General features: G+C 37.9%; 11 protein-coding genes across 11 annotated transcripts; 5 read left to right on the top strand and 6 right to left on the bottom strand.

Moving 5' to 3' along the window:
- The first annotated feature begins 39 nt into the window (after nucleotides 1-39).
- On the top strand, nucleotides 40-2811 carry V1514DRAFT_311646 (NMDA receptor-regulated protein 1-domain-containing protein). Its single transcript, XM_066925797.1, has 2 exons — nucleotides 40-583; nucleotides 655-2811. Exons 1-2 carry the CDS (start codon nucleotides 173-175, stop codon nucleotides 2320-2322), a joined length of 2079 nt encoding a protein of 692 aa, XP_066781264.1. The 5' UTR covers nucleotides 40-172; the 3' UTR covers nucleotides 2323-2811.
- On the bottom strand, nucleotides 2363-5102 carry V1514DRAFT_337160 (nuclear condensing complex subunit). Its single transcript, XM_066928632.1, has 6 exons — nucleotides 4713-5102; nucleotides 4477-4663; nucleotides 4249-4425; nucleotides 3923-4196; nucleotides 3774-3876; nucleotides 2363-3720 (listed from the first exon to the last, which is right to left on the bottom strand). Exons 1-6 carry the CDS (start codon nucleotides 5047-5049, stop codon nucleotides 2480-2482), a joined length of 2319 nt encoding a protein of 772 aa, XP_066781263.1. The 5' UTR covers nucleotides 5050-5102; the 3' UTR covers nucleotides 2363-2479.
- Nucleotides 5103-5272: 170 nt separating this feature from the next.
- Nucleotides 5273-6065, top strand: V1514DRAFT_337158 (zinc-finger domain-containing protein). Its single transcript, XM_066928631.1, has 3 exons — nucleotides 5273-5709; nucleotides 5761-5832; nucleotides 5888-6065. Exons 1-3 carry the CDS (start codon nucleotides 5364-5366, stop codon nucleotides 5920-5922), a joined length of 453 nt encoding a protein of 150 aa, XP_066781262.1. The 5' UTR covers nucleotides 5273-5363; the 3' UTR covers nucleotides 5923-6065.
- Nucleotides 6066-6100: 35 nt separating this feature from the next.
- Nucleotides 6101-9369, bottom strand: V1514DRAFT_285459 (Metalloenzyme, LuxS/M16 peptidase-like protein; the record flags this gene model as incomplete). Its single annotated transcript, XM_066925170.1, has 4 exons — nucleotides 6101-6585; nucleotides 6638-7087; nucleotides 7135-7703; nucleotides 7754-9369. The coding sequence occupies 4 exons, from the start codon at nucleotides 9367-9369 to the stop codon at nucleotides 6101-6103; spliced, it is 3120 nt and encodes a 1039-aa protein (XP_066781261.1).
- A 386-nt stretch (nucleotides 9370-9755) lies between these two features.
- V1514DRAFT_354395 (uncharacterized protein) lies at nucleotides 9756-10345 on the bottom strand (the record flags this gene model as incomplete). The annotated part of the gene is made up of 1 exon (XM_066929590.1): nucleotides 9756-10345. A coding segment is annotated over exon 1 (153 nt), but the record flags the coding sequence as incomplete, so codon positions are not given.
- Nucleotides 10346-11147: 802 nt separating this feature from the next.
- Nucleotides 11148-13829, bottom strand: V1514DRAFT_185065 (TLD-domain-containing protein). The gene is made up of 3 exons (XM_066924610.1): nucleotides 13549-13829; nucleotides 13429-13490; nucleotides 11148-13376 (listed from the first exon to the last, which is right to left on the bottom strand). The coding sequence occupies exons 1-3, from the start codon at nucleotides 13666-13668 to the stop codon at nucleotides 11492-11494; spliced, it is 2067 nt and encodes a 688-aa protein (XP_066781259.1). The 5' UTR covers nucleotides 13669-13829; the 3' UTR covers nucleotides 11148-11491.
- A 126-nt stretch (nucleotides 13830-13955) lies between these two features.
- Nucleotides 13956-19817, top strand: V1514DRAFT_337153 (proteasome stabiliser-domain-containing protein). Its single transcript, XM_066928630.1, has 7 exons — nucleotides 13956-14448; nucleotides 14501-14630; nucleotides 14682-17117; nucleotides 17172-17498; nucleotides 17551-19036; nucleotides 19107-19273; nucleotides 19338-19817. The coding sequence occupies exons 1-7, from the start codon at nucleotides 14255-14257 to the stop codon at nucleotides 19446-19448; spliced, it is 4851 nt and encodes a 1616-aa protein (XP_066781258.1). The 5' UTR covers nucleotides 13956-14254; the 3' UTR covers nucleotides 19449-19817.
- A 1231-nt stretch (nucleotides 19818-21048) lies between these two features.
- On the top strand, nucleotides 21049-22665 carry V1514DRAFT_337148 (uncharacterized protein). The gene is made up of 2 exons (XM_066928629.1): nucleotides 21049-21291; nucleotides 21343-22665. The coding sequence occupies exons 1-2, from the start codon at nucleotides 21208-21210 to the stop codon at nucleotides 22366-22368; spliced, it is 1110 nt and encodes a 369-aa protein (XP_066781257.1). The 5' UTR covers nucleotides 21049-21207; the 3' UTR covers nucleotides 22369-22665.
- On the bottom strand, nucleotides 22636-23429 carry V1514DRAFT_364552 (increased loss of mitochondrial DNA protein 1; the record flags this gene model as incomplete). The annotated part of the gene is made up of 3 exons (XM_066929789.1): nucleotides 22636-23025; nucleotides 23108-23231; nucleotides 23295-23429. 3 exons carry the CDS (start codon nucleotides 23427-23429, stop codon nucleotides 22832-22834), a joined length of 453 nt encoding a protein of 150 aa, XP_066781256.1. The 3' UTR covers nucleotides 22636-22831.
- Nucleotides 23430-24321: 892 nt separating this feature from the next.
- On the top strand, nucleotides 24322-25300 carry V1514DRAFT_184923 (uncharacterized protein). The gene has a single exon (XM_066924608.1). The coding sequence runs from the start codon at nucleotides 24411-24413 to the stop codon at nucleotides 25101-25103; it is 693 nt and encodes a 230-aa protein (XP_066781255.1). The 5' UTR covers nucleotides 24322-24410; the 3' UTR covers nucleotides 25104-25300.
- Nucleotides 25301-25931: 631 nt separating this feature from the next.
- Nucleotides 25932-26549, bottom strand: V1514DRAFT_184931 (uncharacterized protein). The gene is made up of 2 exons (XM_066924609.1): nucleotides 26276-26549; nucleotides 25932-26218 (listed from the first exon to the last, which is right to left on the bottom strand). The coding sequence occupies exons 1-2, from the start codon at nucleotides 26447-26449 to the stop codon at nucleotides 26078-26080; spliced, it is 315 nt and encodes a 104-aa protein (XP_066781254.1). The 5' UTR covers nucleotides 26450-26549; the 3' UTR covers nucleotides 25932-26077.
- Between the last annotated feature and the right edge of the window lie 127 nt (nucleotides 26550-26676).

Below are 26676 nucleotides of genomic sequence, written 5' to 3'. Positions count from 1 at the left end.
AAAATTGTACGTTAAGGTAGTTAATGACTTATACGTATTAATCTATTTGTGATCATTCAGTTATCATCAGTTCAAACACTTTGAAGTGTGCAGAACTGATATTTAAATTTTTAGAAAAAAGTTGTTGGTTTTTTTTTTTTAATTTGGGGACATTCATTAGCATTGGCTAAACATGACGAGCACGGTTCCGAAGCAGCGATACCTGCCACCAAAAGATGCAGCAAACTTTCGGCTGGTGCTGAAATTGTATGAGCAGCGGCAATACAAGAAGGCATTGAAAACTACTGATCTTATTTTGAAACGTTTTCCGGAACATGGTGAGACTTTGGCTATGAAAGGCCTGATTCTCACATTTCTCGACAATAAAGCTGAAGGTCATGAATTGATCAAGCTTGGATTAAGAAACGACTTGAGTAGTTTTATATGCTGGCATGTTTATGGCCTGTACTACAGATCCGAAAGAAACTTTGAAGAAGCTGCGAAATGTTATATTCATTCATTGAAATATGATCCAGACAATCAAAATATTTTGCGCGACCTTGGACTTTTGCAGGGTCAGATGAGAAACTGGGAGGGTCTGATTGTGAGTATTAATTAAATGTGTAGAAATTTTGATGTTTTTCTGATTGGATTTTTTTAATTTGTTTGGTGCAGACATCGAGGAAAGCAATATTAAGGCAAAAGCCTAGTGTGCGTCAAAATTGGACCGGCTTAGCTGTTGGCTATCATATGGTCAAGAACTACCAACAAGCAGAAGAAATTTTGACCAAATTTGAAAACACATTGACAACGAGTCCGCCGAAGGAAAATGCAGAGCGTTTTGAGCACTCAGAGCTGCTTTTATACAAGAACAAAATTATATACGAAAGCGGAGATGTTAAGCATGCGTTAGAAGATTTAGATTTAAGTGAAGACAATGTGTTTGATAAACTCGCTGTTCTTGAATATAGAGCCCTGTATAACCTTGAGCTTGGAAACTCTGCCGAGGCGGTCAAGGAATATCGCAAGTTGCTGAACAGAAATCCGGACAATAAGGATTATTACTTTGGGTTAGAGAAGGCACTGGGTGTGACGAATGATTTGGATAAAAGAAAGGAATTGTATTTGGCTCTGAGCAAGCAATACAAATATAGTGATGTGGCTAAGAGTATTCCATTAGGATTTCTGACTGGGGATGACTTCAAGTTTGCTGTCAGGAATTATTTGACTGGATATCTATCTCGAGGAGTTCCATCAGCTTTTGTTAACGTCAAGCCGCTTTATTCAGATGAAGCAAAAACTAAAATAATCGATGAAGTTGTTTTGGAATATTTAGATACCATCACTCCTGCAACTAACGGAGTATCAAACGGTACCACTAATGGAGTGAAAAATGAGACGCCGACTACATGGCTCTGGGTAGTTTATTATCTTGCTCAGCATTATTCCAAGCTTGACAAGGCCGATATTGCACTTGAGTACATCGAAAAAGCAATTGCACACACTCCAACTTTAGTCGAATTGCACATGACTAAAGCCAAAATTCTGAAGCGCAAAGGTGACCTGATCGCGGCCAGTGATTCAATGAATGCAGCTCGTGAATTAGATCTGCAAGACAGGTTCGTCAATACTAAAGCGGCCAAATATTACCTACGTGCCAACAGAAACGAGGAGGCCATAGCCGTGATTTCATTATTTACCAAGAACGATACTCATCCTAATGGTGTACCAGATCTACATGAGATGCAAGCCTTTTGGTTCTTAAACGAGCAAGGTGATTATTTCGCCAGGGTTGGTAAACCAGGACTAGCTTTAAAAAGGTATCATTCTGTCAAGAAAATTTTTGATGACTGGTGGGGTGATCAATTTGATTTCCATCAGTACTGCACCAGACGTGGAACCATGCGGTCATATGTTGATCTTTTGCGGTGGGAAGATACATTGTATAGTAATCCTTATTATATTAAGGCAGCAGAAAGCGCAATTAAGGTTTACCTTTCACTTGTGGATGAGCCCAAGGCCCCCAAATCGGCAGCAGTATCGCTTGAAGGTCTTAGTGAAGAAGAGAAGAAAAAGGCATTAAAAAAATTGAAACGCGAGCGGGCAAAGGAAAATAAAAAGACTGCAAAGGAGAATGCTACGGAGGATGCAAAGGATGATGATCCGCTTGGCAGAAAGTTTGAAAATTCGCCGAATCTTCTTGAAGATGCACTTGCGTTTTGGACCCCTATTGCAAACAACCCTGAGAAGGTTGATTTTACGAATTGGGGTGAAGAAATCGAGAAAAGGAAATCAAAAGCAGACGAAAAGATAAAAGAATCGGCCAACAGTACTTCTGTTTAAGCTTGTGGTGTTGTAACATAGAGAGGAAAAAAAAAAGAAAGCATTTTTCTTATTTTGCCTTGAACTATAGTAACTAAAAAAAGAATCTTAAACGACAACGGCGTTGTTTAACTAAATTATTATTAAAAATTCTGGGTATTGAATACAAACACCTAACCTAATCCTCCTCCATTAATTCCATGTCATTACTATGTTCCTCTCCATCTTCTGTCTCAGCGTTTTCAACGTCTTCGTCTTGCTTAATTTCAACTTCTACACCATCTTCTTTATTTTTCTTTAATTCAGCTTGCTTCTGCTTATGCTCTACAAGAACCGGTAGAGAGTAACTGAGAGTCTGTCGTAACGCCTGATTATTTAAGGAAGTCACGTCCTCATAAATCTCAGTCATCGTTGCCAAAAGTGCATCTTCTGTGTCTGGTAAGACGTCAAATAACAACAATTTCGCCAATGCTTGAGCAGATGCCGCTTGGACATCATAATCATCAGCCGCAGTCAAGCCTTTGCCAAACATCTTTGTCACGATAGTGACATCAATACCATCATTTGCATTCAACAAGGCATTGCCATGCGATAATAGTATGTCACAAACAATATGAAGTGCTTCAACTTTCAGAGCACTATGGCCTTTATTGAAACAATGAAGAAACAGAACAATATGTTCAATAGCCAAATCTTTATCAAGTAAACAGCAGAGCCCGAGACAATGAATGCCTCTTTCCCTGATCGGAGCTTGATGACTTCTAACAGAGGGAATAATCAAACTGTCCAAGAGGTTTACTAAAGTTATGTTTGTTTTCAAAGAGCTTTCAACATTTTCAAGTAAGTATTGTGCGATATTTAAGCATTTTAAGGTTATCATAATTTCTTTCACGTTCTCCTCGTCAGAAATTACGCCTTGATTATGCAAAATACTTGACCGCTTTCCTTCGCCTTCACTATTATTCACGTCTGATACCGCAGAATGAAATGATTCTTCTGCTTCATCTAAAGTCTTGTCATGCAAATTAGAAATCACTTCACTTAGAACTTGAGTAAAGTCTTTTTCGCGAATGGATACTTCACGCAAGACAATAACCGCCTTCTCAGTGATTACATCAGGACAGCCTTCTTTTGAAAGAATATCCCTTGCCACGGTGAAAATCTTTCGCCTTCCTACTTCATCGGAAAAATCCATAAAAGTGGCAATTTGCAATAGCTGTTCAAGAATAAACTCCTGGTCGGTTGTTCTGTTTTCATCATCATTCAAGACTTTCGCGTATCTTTCTATATAAAATCCGAGTCTAGTCAACTCAGGCATTTTGTCGCCCATCATCTCGGCTTCATTATTATCACTGCAGTAAGATACAAAAACTCTTGCAAGAAATATTGACTCTGCAGTTAAATTATCCCATAAGGTATCTATAACAAAATGTTAATCGTCAAATAATAAAATCAAGCTTTTTAAAAATTACCTGGGAAGTTTAAAAGCTTTAGAAATTCAGGACGGTAACGAAAGAGTGCTTTCATAGAATCCTCAGCAATTTTTGAGTTGAGCACATCAAGTCGTTCTAGAAGCTAAAGAAAGTTAGGATTTATAACAGCACGGCGTAAGGTGACACACCTCTAGTATATCATTTCCAGTATTTTGCAGCCATCCATTTGCAAATATTTTTATCGCAGCATTTCGAACGGTATCATCTCGATCGTTGAGTCCCCACGATAAAATTTTCTCTCTCATGCCAATGCTAAGCAGTCGAAAATCACCAATATCGGTGAGAATGCGCGAGTATATAGCTCGTCTTGTAGTCGTATCCACGTCACGAGCTCTTTCCAAAATGTAAGGAATAGTTTCGTTGGTTTTCTCAATGTTTACCAAAACGGCCCTCCGAACCTCACTAATTCTGTCAGTTTTTTTTTTTTGTATATTAAATAAGAGTTCTGACTTACGCTTTACTGTCATGTTGTAGAGCGCTCAATAACAGTTCCTCGATGGGTTCTGGCTCATCTTCGTCATCTGTGCCTTGCAGACGAGACAGACCCAAAACAGCCTGAACTCTCACTGAAGTTTCTTTATCTCTCAATCGTCTGGCAAATGCACTGCGTATATCTTGGAACAGGTCATCACTTTAATTCGTTAGTAACTCTTTTGGCGCTAAAGAAAATAGAAGTCCTTACTCAACCTCGCCCAAGCTATGAACGATAGACGCAGTGAGTTGGCATACGCGATAACGAACAACTTTTGATTTCGAATCAATTCCTTGTAATAGATGACGTGCCAAACTCTCAACAAATCGAAACCCAAGACCACTCTCGGACTCATTGTCTGCATCCATATCTACATCTTCGTCATTCTGAGGCGTATCTGAGTTGTTAACAACAGCAAATTTCACCAAATATTTTAAAAAAAATACCTTTTTGAGTAATTAGTTCAATATATTGACGAATAAATTTGACTACTTTTTCAGCAGCCGGCTCTGACTTTTTCACTGATAAAATTCGATTGATCATATTTTGAAAGTGCAAGTGAAATTGATGTTCATAGCCATGGGCCACTGACCGTTCATGAACATGTTGCAACTTCATAGTTAACTTCCGATGAGCAGACGTTGATTTTTGAGCTTCCTGAAATACATGACTGATTACGGATGCAGCATTGGCAAACTTGTCTGAAGATGATTGCTCAGAAACGTTAGAGTCACGCGCCTTCAAAACACGAGCCTCTTCAGCAAGAGAAACCCTGGTTGGCATAATTAATTATTTAAAAAACTGAAAACAGAATCTCGTGATCTCTGATGTGTTAAAGATGGGGTTGCGAAGTTGACAGACTTGCGATGTGTTTACGCTGTTCGGGTTAGGGCGCAACACTAACGTTTCCACGACAACCAACCCAAAATCCTTTCTAGCCAATCGACAGCGGAAGATTATATCGAACATTGCGGTATTACAGGGCCAAAAATATTGTGCTTCTCAACGAAAACTAAATTTTGAATAATCATACAACAATTGTACGGCAAAATTCCCTGCTACAATTTTTTTTGGCGGAGATTTTATTTTAGCTAAACATGATACAACGCAACATTCAATACCTCGTTCGCGTTACTGAGGCGTCAGTAAATCGGTTACAAATGACTTCACTTCGTTCGATAGTACGATTTAACTCGACAAGTGCGGTTAGCCAAGCAGAAAAAGATGTTGAAATTACTGAGGAGGAAAAGGCAAAGAGCTTTCAGGCCCCGAACCGTAAGGAAACGTGGGCAGCTTCACAGAGATCAAGAGATGATGCTTTCAGTGGCCCTCGATTTGCGCAAATTAATCTTGCAGCTCAACCTAAACCATATGCTGCAATTAACCTGATAGCGGAGCAACCAGTCAGATTTGTGGAGTCAAATATAGCAGTCTGCGATGGAGGTATGTTTATTGGTAAGGACTTTGGTCTGATCAGCAATTAATCGATTGTAGGACGTGGCGCCCAAGGACATCCAAAAGTCTTTATTAACTTGGACCAGGATGGCCCTAATACCTGTACTTACTGTGAGTTGTCACTGAAATTAATATTTTTGTATACGAGTACTAAATTTTATCGCAGGTGGTTTGCAATTTCAACAGAGCCACCACCATTAAATAGACAGAGAATGGGACAAGGCGTGATGGGTTAACAACTGGACATATTTGGGATATACATCATTGTAAAACCGTCTTCTGGTGGGTCAATTTTGTTATATAATCTAAAGGGTTAAATCAAAGCATATTTTCACAAAAAGAAATCTCCTTAAATTATTCTACAAAATTTGCATAAAATCTATAACTTCGCATCTAAGACCTTAAAAGTACTAAGGTCTGTGACCGGGCTTGGAGCAGCCGAAACTTGTAAGGCCGCTTTGAATATAGTCACGTCCGCAATACCTACTTGCTCAGGATTCGGAACTGGTTCTTGACTAAGTTTTACCTGCTGCTGGACAAACTCTAAACCAAACTTCTCCCATGCGCCCTCTTGCCCGATACCGGAAAAATATTCCTTAAAGCCGTCGATCGCATCATCAGACGCAAGCTTCTTGATTTGCTCGTCCGATGGAACCTTATCAACTGGTAATTCATTTATCTTCCAGAACTCTCCAATGTTGGACTTTATTATTTGTGAAAGCTCTGGCAGTGGAGGGGCACATTGAGATTTAAGCTCCACAATGACCTTTGATCGAGTCTTTGAAGAAGGATGAACGTATTCGTTGAATAGCTCTAAAACTTCGTCTTTAGTAATTAATGGGAGAAGCGTAGCTTCATTAGTATCTATGTTAATGTTAGTATTGGCTATCAACACATCAAACTAAAAGTAACTTACTTCTATAAAAGTCATAATATCCTGATTGAATATGATTCCAGTATCGATTAGTCTCCTCACTAAGGTTCTTCAATTTTTCCAATCTTTTGTTAATCAAGCTCTTTACATGCTTCTGAAATTCCTCATCTGAAAGATTTTCAATAAATTTTTTAAGGACGCCAAAATAATTATCTACTCTGCTTTCAAGATACTCTGAAGTTTTCTCGCTTTGAATCAAAACACGATATCCGGTCTGCGTACGAGTTTGTCGAACTCCACTAAAGACAACGTAACCAAGTTGCTCTTTAGTTCTTAATTGATTAAACGCTGGTTCGCTTCCAATCTGAGCAAGCAGAGAAAGTACAACGCGCTGACGTTCATTTGAAATTTCTCCAATTTGAGTATAATATTCTATGCATGAGTTTAAATTTTTAGAATCCTTATTTTCTCTCTTAAAAGAATATTGACCTGCTATACTTAATTAGTAACTTTGCAATATTTGACACTAAATTACATACCTTCAGGAAGAATTAATGACCTAGGAAGAATTTTTAAAGACTTTGGTAATGACTTGTGTTTTAATGTTTCATCCACAAGCTTCGATATAATGAGTGCGTCGTCTTTCACTAAATTTCCATGCACGAGAACTTCAGAATCAAATTGATTCAATAGTTCTGGAATAAAGTTTTGCACATCTTCCCAGTTGGTAGATTCTAATTCGGAAATCTTTTCTTCGTTTAACCAGATTTTTTCTGAAAAAAGATATGATGTATAATAACCAATTTGATGGTATGGAACCGTATAGTCAAAGTTTTTATATTCACGAAGCAGCTTTTCCTTAATGACCTTAAATCTCTTGGCAGAAACCTTAAAATCCCTAATCTCTTCAAGAATCTTTCTGAGCAACGTAACCATTTTGTGGTTATAGCCATCAGTTCCAATATATAACCCCTCAGAAGACATTCCAAAACGATAATTCAATCCAGCAATGTTAGCCGCATAAGTATACGCACTAAGAGAATCACTGATAAGATCAACAATTAATCTAGTCTTGATGTTGTTAGCCGGAGTAGCATTGGCTAGTGGACTAGACTAAGTTAGTTATTGTTACACATTTCATAAAACATCAATACGTACTTGCGCAAAGCAATGTAAACATTAGCTTTAGGTACCCAAAAAGTATCATCCTTTTTAAACCATAGCTTTAATCCTTCAGTGTTGCGAAGTAAAACAGGATTCTTGGAAGGAGTTTCAACCTCTTTCTTTTCAACTTCAAAATTTGTAGCAATAAACTCATTCTTCGCGGGCAAGTATAATTCATCATTGACAGGAATATTCTTAAGTTCTGAGAGTAATTGCTTCGAAATATTCTCAATTTTGTACTCTGTTCCATACCATTTCTCTGTTTTGTTCCAATCACCTGGATGCTCTTGACTGATCAAAGTAAATCTAAATGCTTCCGGATCGAAATACTTAGCGGATTCTGCAATTTCCTTAGCGTCAAATTCACGATAGAGAGTTGGGCCGCTCAGAAGCCATTCACGAGGTAAGGGATTTTGCATAATTGCGGCAAGCCGCGAAGTTGTTGAAGAAGCAGGGGACTTTTGTCTGAATCTAAAATTCGAGGCTGCAACATCTCTAAGTTCTTCGTAGACCCATTGCTGAGGATCAGTTTGCTGCAATAACTGAAGATACTGAAAAACAGTTACAATAACCTTTTCATACTGTTTCAATCCTTCAGTTGTAAGGTCTACAGAAATATTAAAAATTTCCGCGCCATCCGAAATATGCGAAGAACCAGCTGAAAGACCATTAGCCCATGATTGACTCTTTAAATATTCAAGAATCGAGCCGGGACCTTCATGGCCAATCAAATGGGAATAATAATGAGATGGGTGGCTCTTGTACAGTGGTCTTTGGTCAGGGAAAATAAAAGTAAGATCAAGTGCTTTCTCATCCATAACTGGTTTCGCAAAAATCTGTTTTTGCAGCTCTTTCTCAGTGAGTGGGTGCCCTTTGAACCTTGGCGGGTCTATTTGAGAATTTCCAACTGCCGAGAACTTCTCAACGGCCCAATCCTGCAACTCATCCAATGATTCCCGACCCAGTACTACCAGCTTCATGATATTCGCAGAGTAATACTTCTTATGAAACTTTAACAATTCGTCGCGCACGTCAATACCTAGATTAGTTGGATTGTATTCTAAAGTCTCAAGATTGCCGGTGCTAAAGTTTGAATATGGATGGTCGGGATTTGAAAGTGAGCGATCTAATTGATGAAGTCGCCAATTATCAGATTGAAGATTTTTTTTGTTCTCAGAGTCAACAGCTCGAATCTCGCGGTCTTTGCCATCCGCTGAAAACAGCGGAGCAATGAAAAACTGAGCAAACCGATCTAATGCACCTTCGAGAAATTCGTGACCAACTTCAAAATAGTAATTGGTGTCATTGCTGTCGGTGTAGGCATTGGAGTGGCCAGCATGAGATGAGAGATATTCACTGTAATCGTTCTCCTTTGGGTATTTCTCAGTTCCCATAAAAAGCAAATGTTCACAGAAGTGCGCTAAGCCCTGAAGTTCTTTTGGATCTGAAAAACTTCCCACGTTTACATCAAGTGCTGCAGATGCTTTGTCGGTATCTGGATCGTGAATTAAAAGAGCTTCCAGCTCGTTCTCCAATTTAATGACTCTATATGAGCGATTGTCAAGCTCCGGCCGTTCTAGATCCGAAGCAATAACACTAAATGGAGGCATTGTAGATTTGGAAGCCAACGAAGGTGACAAATTAAGACTGTTTAATGAACACTTTGTGGAAAACCCGGCTCGAGAGAGAAGAGTCGTTTGGGAGAATATTAATGAAATTGAAGAAGCGACGGTTGCGGTTGTAGCCCAGTAATAGCACTGTCTGGACAAAAGTACGGATTTCAGACAAAAAACCATTCAGAGCTTAAAGCAAAATACCAGACAAATCAGGTTGTGTGAGATTGTCACGTTGGCTATTGAACCTTGGAAGAAGAGTCCGTCCAAGGTTGCGATGAGTTATCGCTACTTATAATGGCGCAACCCTTAACATGATTTTACGTAATCGTTCTTATGGAATTTATGATCAACCATTGAATTAACATATCCAAGTTGGTGCAGTGTCAAAAAGGATTTTTCGTTTTGATTTCACCTGTGGTATTATATGGATTCGATAAAATAGAAGTAAATCGTTTTTGCAAACTGCCAAAAAAAATATCAAGTCGTTTAAGAACGTAGAACGGACGCTGTCAACGGGAAGGCATCCGCCGTGCATGTCCAATCGGTCCGCATATGATGGAATGAATTTAATACACTTATACAATATCTGTTAGGTCCAATCGGTCAGACTTCATAGGAAAACTACAACTTTCCTTTTCTAGTATAGGTCGTTATATGCCTTAACCACAAGCACCTGTTTACATATGGAACCGTATAATCAATAAATAATATACATTGAACCCAATAATTACCATAAAAACCTAGGACCGTGAAAATATATACAGACTAAATAGCTCATGAACTGATATGAAAAGAGGTGAGGAAAGGGAAAGAGGACAGGTGAAATAAGCCAGTCGACCGCTGTTATCCAATCCGCTTACGACCATGATGACACGCTGCACAAAAGACTTCAAAAGTAGGAGCACTTAAAAGCAACAAAAAATTAGTTTTTATACTTAAATAAAACGGCTAAGCACTTACGTTTCTTCACTGCATTGGCTGCAACAAATAGTTCTGCATATAACGCACTGTCTCATGCACACGAGGCATGTTGTTTCATGGCACAGTTCGCACTCTCGATTTTCAGAAGACAATATTGAAGGATTTTGCCGGAGACAAACGTGACAACTTCTTATTCCCAGCTTCAGCCTAGCTATCCGTGGCGATGTGCTGTTACTCATGTCAGTCTTGATTCACAATAGACAATTCATAATATGTAAGAGTGCGTATACTTTTCAACTTCCTGTGTGTTTGATAATTCTCTCTTTGTCTTTCTTATTTTTAAAGATGAAGCAGGACAATTCCTTGAAAGGCTATCTACTCTTAAATTTGGGTTCGACGTAGATAGTGCCTGTTGTCTGCTTAAACATGATGATTCTACCTTCGGTTGAGCAGAAGATCCTTGATCATAAAATTTCCTCTTCTTGTTATACAGATGTGACATTTTCATGTCAATGGCTCGTGTACTCTTTTTTTGTTATGCAGTGAAAGTAATAATAAATAATTAGATCACATTGAACTTCGATTCACCAGCAAGTTTAAAGGGTTTGCTATCTACAGCCCTGAATCGCGCGTTTAATGCGCAACTACACCGTAAAATGCAATTGACCGCTTATTCACTTAATTTTCATTATGATGATCTTCACTCAAAATTAAAGATATATACAACAAAGTCTAGTACTGAAATAATCAATTTCAAAAAGAACTACAAGATCTAGAGCAGCGGCAGCCATTGGGTCAGGACGTGGGAGGTTGCCTGAAGTCTGATTTTGCCGAACGCGGCTTCTATCAACTGAAACGTATAAAGTTTTATGTGGACAAAATTACCGGGCTTTATTTAATTTGGATTCATCAATTTCATCAGTTCTGAAGAAACTATACCTTTAAGACATGAAAAGTAATTGGATTTTTTTCTGCAGCTATCGCCTGACCGAAATATGCTTCTTCAAATATAGTTACTTGCATGTTTTCTTTTGAGTATATTCATTACATAACGGTAGAGAGTTACTGCGGCTCTTCTGATGAATGGTAAATTCAGAAATTTGATTTTATAGTTTATTTATATATCAAAAACCCCTCTACGTAAAAAATATACTTCAAAATCCAAGAATTCTATAGAAAATATCTCCTCGTTCAATCAAACACTTCCTCCTGTTCGACGACCACCTCCACCAATCAACCCGGCTAACTCAAGAAGAGCTCTACTCTCTTCAATATCCTTTGATAAATTAACGTTCTTACGCAGCAATGCCTCTCGTTCCTCCCAAGCCCAAAGTCGTGCTTGTTCTCGAAGCACTTCGTCTGCCCCACATCCCCAAACTTCAAATTCTGTGATTGCAAACCTATCTTCAAAATCAAGTCCCTCTCTTATTTGACTATTTTTATAAGTTTCGCCGCCAATGTGTCTAAAAATTCCAAATTCCAACCCAGGTTCCACAGTAAGAGATAAGTCACCGAACAAATACTGAGGCAGCCCATTGTTTTGGTGAGAGTTGAGCTTAGGAGGCGTACTTCCGAAACCAATACCTAAAGACTTTGAAAAATAGACATAACTAGAATTATATCCAGTAGCACGAAAAACGTCTTGAACTCCTTCTAGTTGAAACAGTGCGGTTGAGTTATCGCCAAAACATTCCTTATGTGAATTTTTCCATGGAGAATTGACCACAGCCCCATAAGTAACCATTCCGTTATGTTTCATAATTTGGTTTTGGCTGCTTTTGTATCGCGCGGAAGGAATTTGATCAAGAAAAGCTCTTTCACTTGCACCCTTAGGACTACTAGAAAGAACATACCCCGAAATAAGCACGATAGTTGGTGCATTCCATTTAAATACTTTTTGTTCAAAAGATCCCATACTAAATCCTGCTTCGGATCCAACATATAATTTCTTCAAGCCACCATATAAATGAAAGCTATTGGTATCCATAAAGGTGGCTAACTGTGCAATGGTACTGGCTGACATCAACTTCGTCGGCTCAGGTATCCTTGATGGAAGCTTGATTTGTTCTTCGTCTTCATCTTCATTTCCTACGTGATCAACGAGACCATCATGATCTCGGGGTGAAGCGTAAGGATGAGGAGATGCTCGTTCCACAACTTGAGGAATCGGTGTTGATCCAGGATTTTGCGGCACATCAGGTGTAGTTTTTTGATAAAATAAAAACCGTTCAAACAATATAGCCAGTCCGTCGAAAGCAAATGGCATGGTAGCCTTTATAACCTTATAAAAATTATAATAAGAAATTCCATTTTCCAAAACTGAAGCTTGGTCTGTTAAAACTCCGAGATGCCACTTAAGATCAAAAGACCTAGTCATGCTTTTCGCAATCGACCTATACTTGGATACGTTTGGCTCTTTGAAATGGTCTGCGTATGTAGAAAGTGAATCCTGTGGCTCTAATGCACCAACAGCCAAGAGTAATACAAATAGATGATACAGCGACGTTGGAGATATCCGCAGAAGGTCAATGTTTATATTATCATACGTCTTGATCAAATCCAAATCGTACCAACTACTAATTTTATCCAAATCAATACTGAGCATTTCTTCATCAATATCAGTATCCGCGGTTGAAGTTGACGCCCTTGAGCTCGTAGAAGAAGAAAATTCAGTAAGATCTTTAAATTTCTGCTCCCAAAAGCTTATTTCATTTTTAGTAAAATTAGTGTCCTTTGCCTCTGAAGTTTCTATGGATTCCTTTAAAGACTCAGAATCTGTCAAGGCTCTTTTTTCCTTGTATTCAAGATCATTTGCGACTACTTCTTCATAATGTGCGATGGCGCAAAATAGAAGCTTAAGAAAGTCATAGTCGCCTGTTAGAATACTCTTATATCTACCTGTAAACAATACAACAACTTTGACAACATTTTCAAACGTCAAAGTAGTAGGAGCTACTTGTGAAAACGCTAATGGAGGGACTCTAGGTCTCAAAAAAGGAAATGTGCATAAATAGTAGACCATGGAATACAGTATCCTTCCAGACTCTGAAACCTCATTCGGAATTTCTAAAAATTTAACGCTAAAAAATATTAATCAGAAAATAAACTTAACTTAAATAGATGGGCTCTCACAATTCTTTTTCAGTCCAATAATGAACACCGTCATGCACTTTACTTCGTCCCTTAAATACGTCCTGCAAAATGTTGCATTAGTCACATGCTTAAGATGAGTTAAAACGTAACCGATTGTACCTTAAATGACCACAGTTCTATTCCTGAGAACTGTCCCGCACATTTATTTGCAAACTTGGACGATATCTCTTGAGGAGAGACTTTACCAGCGTTAGCTGAGCTGCTCTGTAATTGCCCCATCCCCTCCTTGTATTAAAAATATGAATTAACAAATGATCTTCAGTTATTAAAAAATTTCAATTTTATGTGTCTAAAATAATATTCAGATGTCTTGGGCTGGCATAGCACAAAACTTGCTTGTTCTATTGTGCGTTGATTGATGCTTTGAGATAGGTTTATCGTACAACTTTTCGGTTGAGATTCTCGCTTCCCACCGCGCAATGACGTATTCTGTCACCCAGAACAGCCGCACGTTTTGGCTACAAATACAGATTAAACCTAATGACTAATCACATTTCGTATTTCCTCCATCTTTCATCGTTCGGAAAGCATTTTTATTAAATTGAATTGATAGACGCAGGCCTGGCTGTTGGACTGTGAATTAATTGTGGTTAGCTAATCTGATTGGCTGCGATTTACTGTGTAGAGCCATTTGATTTGTTACTTGGTCAATTTGTCGCAGGTGGATTCGAAAAGGCCCACTTCGACTTTGTTCCACAGTCAGCATCAGCCGTACTTCTTTAAAAAAGTATAGAAGCTCCGCAATTGCAATCACAATCAAATTTGAAGTATTTGCTTTGATTTTTTTGAGCCTTATTAAATAACTATGGCCAGTGCAGAATTGGCGCTTGTCGACAAAGTCGAAATGCGTATAGCATTAGCGAATAGTGATGCCAAACTTGAATCCTTGTTGAAGGTGTATCTAGCACCTTTGTTGCTTAAGCTTGGGTCACCTCATGACTCTGTACGGAAGAAGGTTGTTTCTATTTGCAGTCATATTAACACTAGAATCAAAAACGTGTAAGTGTTGACTTGTCATTGGCTTTTAAGTGCTCTAACCACGTCAAACAAGACCGATATCTTTACCTGTTGAATCGCTTCTCGTTCAATTTAAAACACCTAAGGTTGAAGGGGAATCGACATTGGTTAGAAATTTTTGCTTGCTTTATATTCAATTGGGAATAGATCGCTTAACCAAACAGGTTGGTTTTCAAGAGAAGTTCATATACTTGGATCTAACATTTTCATGATAGCAACAAATTAAATTGTTACCAGAAGTAATTAACGGAATATCTAAATATAATAGATCATTTCAAAAGTCACTGTTTGCAATTATTCTTAAATTATTGCCACTGTGGCAAGGCCCATTAAGAGGATCAGAAGAAGAAGATAGATTACGAGACCAGTTCGGATTCGATCAAAATTCGGAAGACGCCAAGTTTTTATCGGATCATTTCACGTCTACTTTGTTACTTAACCTTGTTGCGTTTGAAGAGGCTGAAAACGGTAGACCTCGGACTTGTGCTGGACTCACTCCTGAAGAATTCGAATTCCTTACTTCGAATTCAAAGGACACCTTCACTGCCTCGCAATTGTTCCAGATAAAAGTCGCAATACTAAAATTTTCTTCTGCAGTCCTTAAAGGATACGAAAAGTATTGGCCTGCTTTGATAGGGTCGCAGGACGGCATTTCAGACATCAATAATCTCGGAGAGGATATTCTCCGCTCTTTTACCGTAAACTATGAAAATGAGAATGTTGTTCTTCAACTTTACAAGTTTTATCTTGGTGATGCAATCGCGCCTCCAGTGAAACATCAGCTTCGAACCAAGATTTTACAACTCCTGTCGAAGTCTGCCATTGCTGCAAACACTTCACCTCAAATTCTTCAAGCAATACAGCAAGGCCTCAAGTCGGGGTTTGCCAAGGAACGTTTAGCTTCCATAGAGCTTGTTCATTGGACTGCTAAAATAGCTTCAACTGAAACTCTTTCGCCACTAGCCGATGGCTTAGTTAAGAATTTGACTGACTGGATAAAAAATATGGGGTGGCCTCTTCCCTTCAGTTCGAATACGCAAGAGCAGAATCTGAGAGGATTTGCTTATGAAGCTATCGGACTATTAGGGAAACGAGTACCATCAATAATCGAAAAAAATTTTAACATTATTTCGTTTTTGTTTCAGAGTTTGAAAGAAGATCGACTTAAAAATTCAGTTCATGAGGCTCTCAGTACTTTAATTCCAATTTTGTATCAGCTATCGCCGGAGAACCTTGGAAAATTGCGCGAATTACTACTGGAACAGATGAAACTAGGAACAGACTTTCCGAACAATCAATTTTTAGCTTTAAGATATGCAATTAGCGCTCTACCATTTAGTGATTCCACTGCGAGATATATATGTATTTTAGGGCTTGACTCTTCTAACCGTGCTGACATATTTGCCGAGGCGAAGAAGGGATTACACCCGTTTTGGTTTCGAAAAATTCATCGACCAGATTTTGGAATCAAAGATGAAAACTTAGTTGGACCTGAATATGATTTTCCAGATTTTGAAGACCTGCTTAATACAGTTACAGATAATTGGAGATTATCTGCGGGTGAAACTGTTGAAGGAAAGTTCGGCAATATCCCTGATTCAAATGTAATTCAAACATTAAAGTTTTTGCGCCAGGTGCTTTTGATGAAATCATTAGCAGAAGATTCTAGTATATCTATTATTGACGAAGGCTGGACACATAAACTTGATGATGCCATTATTTACCATTCAGAAATCAGACGCAATGTTACAGCTCTTTTAGAGAAATGGCATGTTGAAGGTCAATGTTTGAGTAGATATTTAAATTTACTGTTTGATAGTTTTTCTACCCAGAGGCCCGGCCTTGTTGCTACTGGTGAACTATGGATTGAGTTTATTGGATTAAGTCCTCCCGGTTTAGTAGACTCGTGGACAGCTAAGATCAATAGCTTGGAAGCACTTTCAATTGTTCACAATACTGAAACAAGGCTAATTGCAGCTCGTGCAATCGGTATAATTGGTTCAGCGTTGTCAGTGAGCGATGCGGATGTTCTTTCTGTTTTAGACAAATTCAAAGCATATTTAAGTTCCGGTTCTAAACAAATAACATTCAAAATTCATGGCGCAATTGTTTCAATTGGTTTCATCTTATCTCGACTCAATATACGTGGTAGATTTAATATTGCCGACAAAAAATTTGTTTATGAGATATTTAGAATCTTATCAACACATTTAGACAAGAGCAGTGATAGTTTATTACGTGAGGCGTCGATTTCAGCTTTATATCAGCTTGGTGCTTATGGAGTCTTAGCGGTTATTGATCAAACTGATATTTTAAACGCTTCAAATAGTTTAATAGCTTATGTAAAAAACAAAACTGATGATCGTGCGATATTGACATTTGGATCATTAACAACGTCATTTGAGAGAGAAGCTAGGATCAAAGCCGCTGAAACTATATATTCGCTACACGAGACTAAGCACATTGAATTTTTGTTCAGTACAGGAGAAGCGTTATCGATTATTGCCGCAGGATGGGAAACCAATGTTCTCACACGAACTATCGATATTCAGGGCGTCACTTCTGACTACCATGGTGACGATGAAGTTCTTGAAAGCATAATTGAGAAAGTTTTAGAATATTGCAAGGTCACAAAGCCATCATTACGAAAGGTGAGTTATATTGGTCTCTATGTTTTTCGATGTATTGAATCTAATATGTCACAGAGTGCATGCATTTGGTTACTCAGTTTACTACAATTCTGTGGTCATTTGAAACCAGTTAATGATAAGTTGATGCTTATTCACTTTGCATTTCTGGGATTTCTTGGAAGCAAGGATGATTTAGTCCAGGAGTCTGCTTCCAGAGGCTTGAGTTTAGTATATGAGAAAGGTGATGATAAATTGAAAGATGACTTGGTCCGAAGCTTAATGCAAACCTTTACATCTGATAGTCGCAATCCACAAGCTGGCAAGATTTCCGAAGAGAGCGAACTTTTTGATAGCGGCGAAATTCGTACGCAAGCAGGATCTTCGATATCTACATATAAAGATGTAAGTTTTTTTGTTTGATGGAATTCAATTAGTGATTATTAACAACAAAAAGATTCTCAACCTCGCTTCAGAAGCAGGAGATCCAAGTCTAGTATATAAATTTGTAGGCATAGCCTCTAGCTCGGCTTTGTGGTCGACTCGAAAGGGAGCCGCCTTTGGTTTAGGATCAATTTTATCGAAGACGAAATTGACGGACGTGTTGGGTATAAATAGCCGACTGACGAAGAATCTTGTACCAAAGCTATATCGATACCGTTATGACCCTAATCCGACAGTACAACAGTCTATGAGAGACATTTGGACTTCTTTGGTTACTGATCCAGCGGATACCATTAATCAACGATTTGATGATATTTTGGAAGAATTGTTGACCCGAATGGGTGATCGTGAGTGGCGAGTAAGGCAGGCAAGTTCTGCGGCATTGCAGGATCTGCTTGATGGCGCCCCACTGAAAAAATATGAATTCAAAATTGAACGAATTTGGACTATGAGCTTTAGAACCCTAGACGATATTAAGGAAAGTGTTCGAAAGCAAGCGGTCGCTTTATGCCGCAGTCTTGCAAATTCATTAGTGCGAAATGTGGACATTGCTGAAGGAGCTTCACAGAAAAATGCCAAGTCTATGCTACAAACTCTTTTGCCATTTTTGATCGGAACATCGGGACTGCAATCTTCTGCCGAGGAGGTCCAAGCATTTTCTCTTGATACTCTTTTAAAACTGATTCAGAAAGGTGGTACTTCACTCCTCCCGTTTATCCCTGGATTAATCGTGGAATTGCTTGGATTGTTATCTACACTCGAACCGCAAGCTGTGAATTATTTGGCTCTTAACGCTGATAAATATGGATTAACATCTGATGCCATTGATGCTACAAGATTAGCAGGAATCCGGAATTCACCCATGACTGATGCTTTAGATCGATGTATTAACTTACTGGATGAAACTTCAATGAAAGCTCTTGCTCCCAAACTTCAATCTGTGATTCGAAAGAGTGTCGGACTTCCTTCAAAAGTGGCTAGTAGTCGAGTGCTTGTTAATTTGGTAATTCAGCATGCCGATCTTATTACGCCGTACTCTGATCGGTTTATTAAGACTTGTGTGACTCAACTGGATGACAGGAATGATACGGTAGCAACCTCGTATGCCACTGCTGCTGGCTACCTCTCTAGGGTCAGCAGTAATGAAACTGCACTGGGACTGATTTCGAATTCGGAAACTATGTATTTTGAGACTGACGACGAACGACCAAGGATTTTGTCTGCAGCTGTTATCACAGCGATCAGCAAGCATGCTAGTGACAAATTTAGCGCGCTGTCGTCAAGCATTTTGCCATTCGTCTACATTGCTAAGCATGATCCAGTGACTGCTATTAAAGAGAAATTTGATCAGGTATGGACGGAAAATACCGGTGGAGTTGGTGCGATTAAACTTCATTTTGCAGAAATTTTGGAATTAGCAAATCGGCAATTGCTAAGCCAAAGATGGAGGGTCCGGCAAACTACCTCCTTAGCGCTAGCCGATGCATCAAACTCTGTTGGTACGTACATTTATTAATCTAAGACGGTATGTGAGGGAAAGAAAATTACATGAACTAACTTTGACTTTAGGAAATCAAATTTTTCAAACGGAGGCATTATTTGAAATTTTAGTTAAAGCATCTGCTGGACGAAGTTGGGCAGGCAAAGAGGTTGTTTTGGAAGCACTTGCTACACTATCGCAGAAAATGAAAGGATACGTTGAGTTGCACGTCGAACTCCGTGATCGCCTATATCAGGTTGGTAGTCCAATTATTTTGTTTAATTTGAATTTGAAAGAATAGAGATCTAACCTTATTTTAGCTGTTTGTTGCGGAAGCAAAGAGGAACAACGAAGATTACAAAAACCATGCAGTCAAGGCACGTGATAAGTTTTGCACGGAATTTAGCTTGGCCATTCCTCTTGAAAACTAGTTTAGTTTAGTTTAGATGGATGGCGTGACCTATCTTCATTTTTTAAATTTTAAAATTAAAACGAAGTATTCATATTTGAATGAAGTACAAGTTTGATTACCAGCTATCTATCAAGTTGCTTTGCATTTAAATATAATTAGTAACTATCTGTATTGAATGAATTGAAGGTATTAAATGTATCAACAATTTTAAAAATAACTTTTCTGGTTATCTGCTAAATCATTTTTTTTTCTTTCCTCACTCGCCCCCTCCCTCGACCCCTCTTTTATTTTCGAATTGATAGATCTTAACTTGGAAAAATTACAAACAATCAAGAATTATGTATTTATAATTTTAAATTCAAATATTACTTTTATTTTACTTTTTTTCAACACAATTTAAAACCAAATTTTTAATTTTGCGACTTGACGGAATTATCGGAAATAGTTGCAAACTTGTAACGATGCTAAAGTAAAGTTTTTTAAGGGGAATTCTAGAAAAAGAATGTGCTGTAACGGTCAACATAGCCTTTTTTTTTGATTAACATTGCTTTTTTTCTTTTTTTCTTTTTTTTTCACTTTTCTTTTTAGCCTATCGCGTTGTTGTCGGTATAACATGAAAAGTTAACCTCATCCAAAATATTAATTTTACATAATAAAATCTTAAGTTGCATGCATTTATATATTGATGTCCGGATCTGATTGGAATTTATTTAAATTTGAGTAATTGAAATAAAATGAAAAAATTTATGAAATACGCATTAGGCGGATGGTACCTTAGAATGGAGTTCTAAGTCAACATGTCATAGAAGACAAGTGAGGGGTTATAAGTATATGCGTGTATGCATATATACGTAAGTAATGCTCACTTGATGTCTATAGTAAGATCGACGTGCAATATATCTGACGCAGAACTTATAAAGTTGGCTCGGATGAGACTTGAAATGTATAAAGTTTTGCACGCATATAGAATCTCGCCGTTAAAAATGCCGAGACGATCCATAAACTGACATGGACGTTTTATTATTTACATGACAATATATGTACATGACACAGATGGTTTGACTCCCACATGTGCCTTGCATGTACATGTCATCATCGATGTGCTCAACGTTCTATACCAACTTTTAAAATACCCGGAGCCGCACGTGCCTTTATTTCCGGCTCTTTATCCGAAAATACAGTAACTAGTTATTTATATGATAAAAACTTAGGTAATCGGTACGTAAAATAAATGACACCTTCAACCCCTCTCTGTGTTAGCGACAGTTCTCGGTGCAAATATTTTAGGTGATTATAACAGTCAATTGGACAATTTTTTTTTGCAATTATGCAAAGAGGTCAGCACTAAACGGTGCAAGCTCCGAAATGGACGGACCCGAACGATAAGCTGCGGTTAATCCGGGAACCAAACCGTTTTTATGAGTTTGCGCCCACCAGAAAAAATGTGCACGTGTCTTAAAACCGATTTTTTAGAAGCGCCACGGAATAGGGGAAGTTACCTTAAAAAGAAAAGATCTACAAGCAAATTAAAGTTAGACTACGGAGTCTCTAGCTGATAGAAGAACCCAAATTATTTAACTTTAGATCTCATCAGTTTTCGCATTATCAAAATTAACCATGGTACTCAAATGAAAGGAACCTTCCATTTCGTATCTAAATTTTAAATTTCAAAACTGGAAGTTTGAAAATGTGCCCATTGCGGTGTTCATACTTATATATCTTGTATATATCTTGCCTGCGCTTCAATTGATGTTATATATATTAATTGTTATTTCAAAATGCCTCTGTCTGCGAAAACCCAAAATCCGGCACTTGTCAACAAAAAAATACCTAGATCTCGCAATGGTTGCTGGACTTGCCGAGTTAGTGCCATCAAGAAAAATTTGTTTATTTTTATACTTACTCGTGTTTAGAACAGAAAAATCAAATGTGACGAGATACATCCAAAGTGTACTCCTTGCGTTCGGTTAGGAGCTTCTTGTGATTACACCCGACGTGTCAATTTTAAAGATGACACGCGTCGCATTCTTTCCAAAATGGCTGCAGTTACTGATACCTCAGGGTGTCCAGTTTATGATGCATCGATGAATCCCATATATCAACCTTATCAACCTCAATTAGCACATGAGTACGATGTGAGCCATTGTGATGGCTTTGTTGTTCTTTGCGTTGCTGACTTTGATGATGTTGAAAAAATTGACAGCATTCTTGGAAAAGTTTCGTTTACTCAAAATTATTACGCTGACGATGAGGATGATGAAAATGAAGAAGATGACAGCTTGAATGTTGTAAACAATGCTGTGAAGTGCGAAAGTGATCAATCTCACTACTCTCCACTATCTGCTGATTCATCAATACTTATTCCTCTAAACTATTTTTTTGAAGATAAATTGAAACCTACCGGCCAGAATACTGCTATTAGTGGTCTGGTGTATGATGACACATTTTGCAAAAGTGCAAATAATCAGGGTGTTTCTAATTTGACTGACTTGCCAAATAACCTGAACACGTGGTACAGTGACTCTGCTTTTGATGGTCGCTATCTGGCTTCTCCCAGAGCCATGCCTGCATTAGACTCTGACATATCATTAAATTTGTGGGTACTTTACAATTCGTCTGCATCATCTTCACCGGCATATCGACGAAGTTCTATCGCCTCCACAGGGTCCGAATTTTCAGAACAATACGATAATTACTATGATACGTCTATAACTGCGATACACTCCATCTGGGACATTTATCAAAATCCAAATTCGTTACATTCATTGGACATTGCAAGATCTTGCGAGCAAGAAAATATCTCTGATATTCATGGAAGAGGAAACTATTGTGCAACTTCAATGACTGGATTTGCATTTAATCAAAATCCATTTTACTGTTCTTCAGCGCAGTCATTTGAACCCAACCAGTTGTATATGCAGCATTACTATTCAAATTAATTGAGTTTATTAGCATTTTATGTTTCTTTTTTTTTTTTAGCTATAAGGCGTTTTTTGTTTTGTTTGTTTTCTCTTTATAAAATTTGGGTGTCTTTACATTGTTTTTTTTTTTTGTTTGTTTCATTTTTGAGTTTATGCTTTTATTTTCATTTTTGTTTTTGGTTGCAGAATATTGCACAAGCTAGAAATTCCTGTGCTTTATGTTAATATGTTTAACTATTGTCGAAAATAACAACAGAAATAATAACCTTCCTTGAACGACTGCTTTTGTAATAAAACGTTCATTATAATTATAAGATATATGTACAAATTTTAACAAAATTAAGAATAATACAGTTATTGTCTTGCGGAAGGATTTATGTCAAACCAAAGCACCATAAGAATTCAGCTCGACGTGCCATGCGAGTTAAAAAAACTGGCGCGTTATATAGTTCAAACTTATATGATCACGGTCGTTATTTCGTTATTCATCTATAGGCACTTGTTGCCTTATTTTAACAGATCGTTCTTCTCGCAGCGTGGTATACAACCAAAACTGGATGATTATTTCCACAAAACTGATCGTGAATACGATTGAATTTGATAATGAGATGTTTGAGTCCGAGCCAAGGTATGAAAATGCAGTGACTATAAAGGAAAACATTAAACGAAACGGAACTACATATATAAATATATATTAATTGTCAGTTTCGAACTTTCAAAATGTCACACCAACGGGACGATAGGCAAAACAATATACCTGTGACTTCCAGGAAAGATGTGTTGGGTGAAATGATTACGCTGATATCTGAAATGGCGGCATAAATTAATAAAACAATAATCAGTCCAATTGCAGGATCATCTTTCTTAAACTCGGCATCTGGCTACAGACCAAAAGACAAAGATTTAGCTATATTCTCGTAAACTAAACACTCCGCGCCTCTTACAAGTTGCATTGCCCTTCCAATAATAAACACTAAACCATGGCCAGATACGGCTGCAGGATCAACCAGTAATTTCCAAATAATTGCATTTAATATGGAGAAATGAACGACGCAGATGTTTTTGGACGACAATAACATTTTTGTTTTTGTAACCTGGATCCAAGCAAAACACACTGCTTCTCCTCGGCGAGATTCACGCTGTAGAAGCAGGGTAACAAATGTGGAATGTCCCCAGTCATACACGTGTCAAAAATTTTACGGATCCATTTATTTGATTGCAATAAATGGAGTATTATCACCTGTAATGCGTCGTTTGGAGAGTCAAAAGTTTGTAATTACGAGATATATATATATATATATGTTGAATTTTACTTATTCTGTCAGGTTGATCTTATCCGATATACGACCTAGTGCTGATCCTCTCTGCTGAATGTCAACTATGTCAACTATGTCAACTATGTCAACCATGTCTATTTAATATATTAGTACCTTCAGCGCTTGGAGAATCAGGATTCTTTAATAGTTTATTCTATGGATTTGATATTTATTATAATTCTTTTGTAATCGAAAGTCAAAGTATAATATGGTATTGTATACCTTTCTCATTTTTATTCATATTATTTTTTATATCATCTGTTATATATACTTTCCAAACATTACTGAGTAACCCCGACCCCCAACTTCTTCAAGAGTCACTGAACGTTTGTGATTTGAAATATAAATTGCACAGTCACTGAATGTCAGTCAAATAGACTTCAGACGAGATCTCGCACGCAAGTGAAACTCCATGGTGGCTGCCAAAGATCATTACTTGGAACCGCAAGTACGCTACACATTGTTTGTTCGCCCATGAACAATATTAAATGAAGCACCTTATTGTGAGAATATTGGAATAGTCTAGGGTATAATGTTTGTATATATTGTGTACAGTTACTACTGTCCAATTAGAGGGTACAACTTATTTTGCGTGGATTAAAGTTTATACTTGTATTATGGTATATGTTTTTAATTATCGTTGTAGTATAAAATATTGTAAAGTACTCTTTCAATTTCCTAAGGTATCACTACTATACAGTAAGATAGTATATACGAAGGGCTACCTCCAATATTTTTCAGGTTATGAGCCCTGCGACGTCTAATTTGCGTACCTCGGAAGGACCGTTCCTACTCGCTCTACCGCGGCTGGCCTCATCTCTGGACAATGCCACCCAATGGCTGAATCGCCTAATATTGAATCTCACACTTATGGAAGTAGCGTTGGAGACTTCAGGTCATTCTTATGTCTTAAAGTACGGAGAACAAACTCCGAAGGAAAAGAGGCTAGCAGAGCAGAACATAATCTCTTTACTTTTCAATAGTATTGAAGGAAACAAACGAGCAGAAGAATTGGTTGAAGATGTGTTGGTTGAACCGACAAAATTTATCAAAAGGATTATGGAAAATAATAAGTCGGGGCCAATCCATAAAACCATTAAGCTAGTTGGTCAATTTTGGCGACCTCAAATCACAAACAAAAATGAGGGCAATGATTTCGTCAATGATTTCGTCAATGATGCTGAAATGATTCTTCGCAAGGCAAAAGAAAATCTTGATGAAACTATTACTGCGATGGTAATGGTAATTCTAAGCCAGGCAAATCGTGTAGACCGGGATTTCATCAAGATTTTCTTTTGCCTTGCGAAGAATCATTTCAGCATCATTGACGAAATCATTGACGAAATCATTGCCCTCATTTTTGTATGTGATTTTTATTTATGGCCCGGCTTGCATTCAGAACATCGAGGCCATGAAATACAGATCGTAAAAGCATGAAGATGCTTACGATAACTATTTGTAAAGTATTATTTTGCAACGTACTCTGCAAACAATGCCGCTTAATGCACTAAGCGAAAACGCTGGTAGTGACATCTACGTGACGTTTTTTGCAAAAATAAATAAATAATCTTAAGTTCCCGATTCAAATTATGTAAAATATTAATATACATTAGTATAATAATTTTTAAGACAGAAAACATTGTCGCAGGATGTCGATACCTACCCCAAGTATGGGGCATGACCCGTCTATTTAACCGGCTCTTAAACTCCTCCAGAAAGACTTCATCCATCTCACGAGTAGTCAGATATCTTTTTATAAATTTGAGATTGCCTTTCGATCATTGATCCTCAAAAATCTTCACGACATCTTGCTCCACTTTGCGAAATTTGTCTACTTTAGCTTGTATATACAACTATCACTATCACTATTTTCATCTTCCCCACTATCAATCTCCAAACTACTCTCGAACGACTCTGTTGTCCACTTTTCAGCGTCATCTCGCAAGTCGCCAATTAACAGATCTGCGTCTGACTGCCTGATGTCACTATTAGCCTGTTTCCAAAGATAATAGACTTGATGTCTTGTTACAGCTTTAGCTTCGGGCAGAAATCGAACTTCCTGATAGATTTCGGATGCGGTCTTAGTTGACACCCGTGACTGTATAAAATCCCGTACCATTGGCACAAGTTCAATGTCTTCATAAGGCTTATGCCATTTATGATGAATTGAAAGGTCGAGTGTTCGATTTGAACAGCATCGTATACTTAGTTTACTTTCGCATGAAAATCATTTCATGCGTGTGCTATCCCGCTGCTTCTCAACATTTACCTTAGACTGATACTCTTTCACATTCTTCAAATCCTGAGATCACTGGTAATGATATCTAAAGCTCGAAAAATTGGTGCCTTTGCGGTGAAAGCGAATCCTCCTGCCTTCCAAATGATCGTAGTTAGCTCCCGCATCGCCGCATTCATCTCAATCTAACAAACGCACTAGAGTCGTCATTATTCCCGTCATCTTCAGAAATTCGCGGAATAGATAGCGACCCAAATTGGACAGGTAAAGCATCCAAACTGAACGTAAACTGCCCATCTATTACCTCGTCTTCGCTCTGTATGATTCAACAACGTCAGAAGAGCCTCTATCTATACGTCTCAAAGGTACTCACCCCTTTTTTCCAATTTTTTAAAAGCTCCATAAAATCATTCCAATCATCGAGTTGGAGCGAGCGCTTTTTGTTGTGTCGGTTGCAGGTTTTGTAATGCTTCCCATTCTTTTTCTTCCCAAAGTCCTCAGCTACCTGAAATTGGGAACAACTACTGCAATATAATTTTTCCGTCATGGTAATTTAAAAAATTCAATAGAAGACGATTAATGCAATGGAGTTGAGAAGAGTGAGTCGAGGAAAGATGTTGAAATACACGATGAAAACAATGCTGGCGAATGTAAACAAAAAACGCGAAAAAAAAAAAAAAAAAGTTGTTTATGTAATTTAGCTGTCTGATCCCAAAACAGCAAGTCACGTGAAATGTAAAAATAACATAATAACTTAGTAATTAAATAGGTCAC

This window comes from Lipomyces japonicus, assembly GCF_038497905.1.
Source record: "Lipomyces japonicus strain CBS 7319 unplaced genomic scaffold V1514scaffold_56, whole genome shotgun sequence".
Taxonomy (NCBI): domain Eukaryota; kingdom Fungi; phylum Ascomycota; class Lipomycetes; order Lipomycetales; family Lipomycetaceae; genus Lipomyces; species Lipomyces japonicus.
Note: the sequence above shows the minus strand (reverse complement) of the source record. Positions and strands in the feature narration are given on the sequence as shown.